This window comes from Xenopus laevis, chromosome 1L (genome assembly GCF_017654675.1).
Source record: "Xenopus laevis strain J_2021 chromosome 1L, Xenopus_laevis_v10.1, whole genome shotgun sequence".
Classification (NCBI taxonomy): Eukaryota; Metazoa; Chordata; class Amphibia; order Anura; family Pipidae; genus Xenopus; species Xenopus laevis.
Window position 1 is genome coordinate 78,745,472 of NC_054371.1, and position 7,225 is coordinate 78,752,696.

At 36.9% G+C, this 7,225-nt stretch overlaps 1 protein-coding gene across 4 annotated transcripts in view; it reads left to right on the top strand.

Annotated features, from left to right (window-relative positions):
• The window catches only part of ppp3ca.L (protein phosphatase 3, catalytic subunit, alpha isozyme L homeolog), a 130,731-nt gene extending 128,848 nt beyond the window's left edge, over positions 1-1,883 (top strand). For 3 of the 4 annotated variants that reach the window (XM_041581189.1, XM_041581190.1, XM_041581192.1), the window contains one exon: positions 18-1,883. In XM_041581189.1, the coding sequence (XP_041437123.1) occupies positions 18-214 (197 nt within the window). In that variant the 3' untranslated portion in view covers positions 215-1,883. 4 annotated transcript variants of the gene reach the window in all.
• The last annotated feature ends 5,342 nt before the right edge of the window (positions 1,884-7,225 follow it).

A 7,225-nucleotide genomic window follows, 5' to 3' on the forward strand; every position in this document is an offset into this window, starting at 1 on the left:
TGACATGTTCCATTTAGCGATCAAAGGATTTTCACCACAACATAAGATCACTAGCTTCGAGGAGGCCAAAGGCTTAGATCGTATTAATGAAAGGATGCCGCCCCGTCGAGATGCTGTGCCTTCAGATGCCAACCTTAACTCAATCAACAAGGCTATTTCTTCAGAGACCAATGGTACTGACAGCAATGGCAGCAGCAGCAGCAATATTCAGTGACCATTTCCTGTTGATTCAATATTTTTGTAGCTGCAAGGCATGATGGGATTGCTGCACAACAGCAACTGGGTTTCTTGGTTTGGGTAAATGCTACTTACTTTTGCGGGTGGGTGTTGAAAAATTACGTTTACAACTTCATCTTAAAACAAATTGTCAGATCTATTTTAGTGGGGCTCTTGCCTCATCTGAATATGCCTATAATTGCTTGTAGAAAACAAAAAAGAAAAAAATTGCTGATATATATTACAAAGATAGGAGGATACAATATTTTCCAAATACATTTGGAATTTCTAGTTACTTTATTGAAAGGCCTTCTTTTAGTTACTAAACATACAGTATGTCTTTGTTTAATTTCTTACTATTGTATGTTTACAGTTACAGCATTAAACTAAAATTAGACGTAGACATTCAAACATTTTTAAAACATAATGTACAAACTGAAATAAGGACTATTTATTGATAATGTTTTGTTACTCTTGTCAGACATTGGCTGTGTTTTTTACTCCTGAAGATGCATGCAAGACATTGGTCAGCAGGTTCTTGCAAGCCTCTCTCATTCCAGGAGGATTCAAAAAAGAATGTGGGCAGTCTTAATGCCATTGGTGCTGGGGTCAGAACTTCAGTGTATCAATTTGGCACTGAATGGGAAAAGGAGGAAGAATGTTGAATTATTTGTTAAAGATGCCAAAAAAAGCGTACAGTTTAATTTTGTACAGATCATGCTAACCTCAGGTTACTTTAGTGTGCTTGAATGCCCTTCTTATTATATAACACACAGCTTACTTATTGGACAGTAAATATTTTTTTTTTCTTTAAGAGCAAGAACTGGAATAACGATAACCATTTTTTCTGTTTTATCTAAGGTTTTTTTTTTTTTTTTTTGGTAAATAAAGTATTGGTTGTGGCTTGCTGACTTTTAATATTTATGAGTGGTGCATTTTTAAGTATAGTGTACAAGACACCATATTAAGTGCAGTGGAAAAAAAAAAAAAGCATCTATATTCTGTAAAAATCTGCCTATGCATGTTTTTTAAGACAAAATGGCTGTATAGGCCTGTATGGGACTGTAATGCGCTTAGTGGTTGGACTCCTACTGGAAATGTATGTATACTGGCATACTTTATATTCTCTAAAAATGCTTAATGCCTTTGGAATTTTGTAATCAAACATATAGAAAAAGCTTTGAAAAAAAAAAAAACCTAAAGATGGGAGAAGAATATTCTTAATGTTTTTTAAACATACCGCTTGTCGTGCACATATATATGGTTAGCATGTTTAGCAAACCTTGTGAAATTTAAAAGAACTTTGTGGTTACATGTGAAACTCTTTAAGTGCATGGTAACTGTTAGTGTCATACTGGTTTGGTCATTCTATTACGTTTTGTCATGTGCCACAAATGTGTAATTTTTTTCAAATTTTTCCCTTTATGAGTTACAAATTATAAACGACTCCTGACATCAAGAATTTATTGGGGGAAAAAATATCAGTCCATTTATTTTTTTTTTTTCTATCAAATTGTTTAAGTGCCCAAGTAATTCACTACAGCCTAAAGCCTTGCCTTTGTACTTTGATTTCTGAAATGTTGGCAATCGAAGCATGCACTTGTAACATGGACAAAAAAAAAAAAAGCATTTTATATTACTACTCAATAAAATGTGCATGAACTTAAGCAGCCTTTTGCTTCCTGGTCTTTCTCTTGAAAATCGCACAGGGTAGTTTTACAGTGGAATTGAATTTTGGGGCTTTTTGAAAAGAAAGGCCAAAGCTCTGTCTGCCTAATGGCTAATAGCACAAGTCGTTTTCTTCAATGCACTGACAGGATCAGCCAGCAAACACCCCATAGATTTCGGCACAAAAATGAAAACGTAGATTTCTGCACCAAAATCCACTCTGTCAGTGCACTAAAGCTGGCCATAGACATGCATATTTTATGCTTATGTCCAAGGAACAATCATGGGTTGCAATCTCCTGACTTACAACTAACCATTCAGAATAAATAAAGTAGTAAAAAGACAATGTTCTGGCTATTAATTCAGACTGCAATCGTACAAAAGTCACCAATTGATATTGCAATACATGCAGAGATATTATCATTATCTAACAGAAATCTTCTAACCTGTCTAACTAAACAACCAATCACCATGGTACGAAAAATGTTGGGACACTTACCACGTGGGGCTCACTGGAATAACCCGGGGCCGATGCAGTTTTCTGCTGATAGGAGCACCCACCCGAGGTTTCAGGTAAGTCAATACAATCACTTGGGGGTGCCTAACATTTGGCACCCCCAAGTGTACAAAGCCTTTCCTTCTCCTTTAACAAGCAGTTCCAATGCTAGTGCACACAATAAAGGGGCGTAAGGCAGCAAATCAGGTTATTTCTGCTGGTGTAATAGCATAATAGCAACAAAATGTACCAATTTATCATCATTATTTACAGTTAGGCCCATAAATATTTGGACAGAGACAACTTTTTTCTAATTATGGTACTATACATTACCACAATACATTTTAAATAAAACAACTCAGATGCAGTTGAACTGCAGACTTTCAGTTTCAATTCAGTGGGTTGAACAAAAAGATTGCATAACAATGTTGAGGAACTAAAGCCTTTTTTTTAACACAATCACTTCATTTCTGGGGCTCAAAAGTAATTGGAGTAGGGGCTCAAAAGTAATTGGACACTGGCTTAAAGGCTATTTCATTGGCAGGTGTAGGCAATTCCTTCATTTTTCATTATCAATGAAGCAGATAGAAGCCCTGGAGTTGATTTTAGGAGGGGTGCTTGTATGTGGAAGATTTTGCTGTGAACAAAGGAGCTCTCCATGCAGGTGAAACAAACCATCAAGAATAGAAAGGCTAGATTGGACTTTTCTTAAAAAAAATCTAAAAAAACCAGCACAGTTCTGGAAAAACATTCTTTGGACAGATAAAACCAAGATCAACCTCTACCAGAATGATGGCAAGAAAAAAGTATGGAGAAGGTGTGGAACAGCTCATGATCCAAAGCATACCACATCATCTATAAAACATGGCGGAGGCAGTGTGATGGCTTGGGCGTTCATGGCTGCCAGTGGCACTGGGACACTAGTATTTATCCATGATGTGACACAGGACAGAAGCAGCCAAATGAATTCTGAGGTGTTCAGAGACACTGTCTGCTCAAATCCAGCTAAATGCAGTCAAATTGATTGGGAGGCATTTCATAATGACCCAAAACATACAGCCAAAGCAACCCAGGAGTTTATTAAAGCGGAAGTGGAATATTCTTGAATGGCCAAGTCAGTTACCTGATCTGATCACAATTGAGCATGAATTTCACTTGTTGAAGACTAAACTTCGGACAGAAAGGCCCACAAACAATCAGCAACTGAAAGCAGCTGCAGTAAAGCCCTGGCAGAGCATTAAAAAGGAGGGAACCCAGAATCTGGTGATGTCCATGAGTTCCAGACTTCAGGCTGTCATAGCCAGCAAAAGGGTTTTCAACCAAGTATTAGAAATTAACAAAAAAAGGTCTTTAGTTCCTCACATTTTTATGCAATCTTTTTGTTCAACCCACTGAATTAAAGATGAAAGTCTGCAGTACAACTGCATCTGAGTTCATTTAAAATTCATTATGGTAATGTACAGAACCAAAAGTAGTAAAAAAAAAGTTGTCTCTGTCTAAAGATTTATAGACTTAACTGTATATGGCAGACACAAGTTATGTATAGCACTTTACAGAATCCCTACCCCACATATTAAAGTATCTAAGAATCAAAAGATACCATCCATAGCAGCTGGGGGCTCCACAATGAAAAATAAACCCTTCAGAAACAAAACCAGATGTGAAGCTGTAAATCAGTGGGGTAGAGGACACTGGAACATGTCATACCAAGCTTCAGTTGGGCTCCATAACCAGCTCCAGTAGAAAATTACAATAATAAAATTATAAACAAAAAAAAAAGGAAATCCTAATAAAGCAAAAATAAAAACCATGATCTACATTCAGAATACATTCACAAGGGCAAATGGAAATGTTTTGCCTCAATGGAGAGATGGACTAAGAAGCAAGAGCAGCAAAGAGTAGGAACTACCAGTTTGCCTTGCATGTCTGGGCAAAGCAATTTTGTTCATCAAAGAAATTATATTCTGTTGAATCACTGTCCATTTTATTATTTTCAAATGTTTCTATTTTTGTATGGTCTGTCTCTCATATTTGACAACACCCCTGTACCAAGTGGATGTTCCTTATGTAAATATTGTATTAACATACTGGAGGCAAAAGGTGTGAAAATATCTGGGGATAAATGTCACAAGACACCCAGTAATAATTCTACTAACTGCTGCAAAAATGAATCTCTTTAGAATTTCAAAGTAAGGCAAGTTTGAGTGAATGAAAGTCCATCTATCTGCCAAATGTCAGCCACATTCATTAGCGATGGGCATGAAAACGCTTTGAAACAGTAGCTTTGAAACAAAAAATATTTTATGTAAATTGCAGAAGTGCTTAGAAAAGCTCCCTCAGCAATATACTGGACATTCATTTTTACAGTTTACATATCCTTTAAGATAAATAAGGTATATTACTGCAATGGTTGTTTTAGCATTGGATTAATGCACTTGCCTTTGGACTTGTACTGTATATATTTGTGGACCTTTTTTGGTGAAGAAGAGGCCCCCTGCTTACAGTAAGTGGCAGATTTATCAAGGGTCGATTTTCGAAGTGAAAAAACTTCGAAAATCGACCATCGAATAGGTGTAGTACAATAGTCGGTCAAAGGTTTTTTTCAGTTAAATTAAAATCCTTCGAATCGTTCCATTCGTATGATTTAATCGTACGATTTTACAAAAAAACCTTTGACTTCTCAAAACGTAGCCAACGGCTCGGCTCATATGGGTTATAGGAGGTTCCACCATAGGCTAAACAGCAATTCGGCAGGTTTAAGGTGGCGAAGAGTCGAAGTTTTTTAAAGAGACAGTACTTTGATTTTCGAATGGTCGAATTGGATTTTGGTCTATTCGATGGTTGAAGTACCCAAATATTACTTTGAAATTTGAAGTTTTTTCATTTGAAAATTCACTTCGACCTTTGCTAAATCTGCCCCTTAGTGAAGCTCTGGTGCGGAGTGTGATTTAAGGCCATTTAAAATAAAGTGGAATATCGTAATGCTGTTCTATGCACACTTCTGTAAAGGCTTATTCATGCCACAGCGGTTTGGCTTAAATATTTCATTGCTGTTTCTTTTCATAAATATTCTGTGGACTTGAGCTCTATTATAGATACATCATACTGGTCAATCAATGTATGTAAAAACAATTATAAATGTATTAAGCTTTTCTTAGTGAGTAACAAAGGTGTAGCCTTGTCTAAGAAATCCTTCTGTAATTGCTTGGTAGACCAAATCAAGACAGGTTACACAGGAAGTGACTTCACATTGTATATTCAGCAAAGATGGATGCATAGTTCCACCCTTATTCTCATTTACATATATACGTAGCATAATTATTTACACAAATGAATAATATAAAATGGGTGATACAGCTCAGTCTCGAATGGTTAATTAGGGTTAAACATCAAGGTCCCTCCATAAAATAAAAAATTCTATAGGGTAACTATTACTGTTCAATATTATAAAAAGAGGTAGAAGTCGTAATCCTTATTCAAACCTCTAGGTGATCGTGCTTTTAACTTGTGTATCCACCAGACTTCTCGTTGTTTTAAACGCAATTCCCTGTCTCCTCGTCCTTTCATTGGTGGAACTGTCTCTAACACCATAAATTTCAGTTGGTCTGCATTATGTCCTTTTTCGATAAAGTCTCTAGATACTGGTAGATTCATATTACCCAAATTAATGGAGGACCTATGTTGCGAAATACGTGACTTAATCATCACCTATATAGATGAGACCACAAGGACAGACCAGGGCGTATATAGCATATTTTGAAATACATGTAAAATAATTTCATAAATGTGCAGTATAGCCTGTGGTGGGGTGCCCCAAATCTTTACCCTTAAGCACAAAGGGGCACTGGGTGCAGTCATAACATGGAAACATTCCAACTGTTCTAGTGCCAAAAAATGTCTGTGGCTGTTTAACTTTTTCTTTATTTGAGCTGATGTTATGGCACTCCCAATAGTTTACCTCGTCTATGAGACATCAATAGCGGGGAAGTAAACTCCTCGATGTGTGGATAAGCTGTTTGAAGTATATGCCAATGCTGGCGCAAAATCTTACTGATTTCCTGACTCTGTTAAAGTTTATAACAAAGGGAATCCTTCTGTTATTGTCTTTTTTGACCTTTGTGGTAACTATTCTTTGTGGTAACTATTCTATCTTTAGCCTCCTGTAGGACCATGTTAGGATAATCCCTCTCTCTGAATTTTTGACACATTAGTTCCTGTTGTCTTGATCTTTCTTCTGGATCACTTACTATTCTATTAATTCTAGTGAGCTGACTGACAGGTATAGAGTTTTTTTACATGTTTCGGTTGGTAGCTCCTAAAGTTCTCAATTCCTCACAAAGAAGGCTTATAAGCCAGTGAGTGGTTGCTAAAAGAGAGGGCTAACTATACAGAGCAGCAGGGTTGCCTTTTTATGCAAATGTTAGATATCATTTTATGCTGCAACTATTTCATAATGGTATATAACATATGGTATAGGAAAGTGCTGTCCAACTTCTGTGGTACAGAGGGCTGCAGTTTTTGTGGTTTTGGTGGAGGGCCGATAATCAAAGCCAGTGTTAACCACTCCCTGGCTATTTTTAAACCACATTCACTTAAAACCACACCCATTTTACCACAAGAGCTTTTAAGACCATGTCCACATTAATGGTGGTAGCACACCAAAAAACTCACTCACTGCAGGAATATATCATATTAAAACATAGCCTTAAATCCATATGCCTCCCCCCCTATAAATACAGCAACCCTCAGCACATGAATTGATACCTTTGCGACCCCTAACAACAATTTCTAAATGCTAACAAACCCAGCCAGGCACACGTCCCACAGGTAGAGGAGGACAGGCAT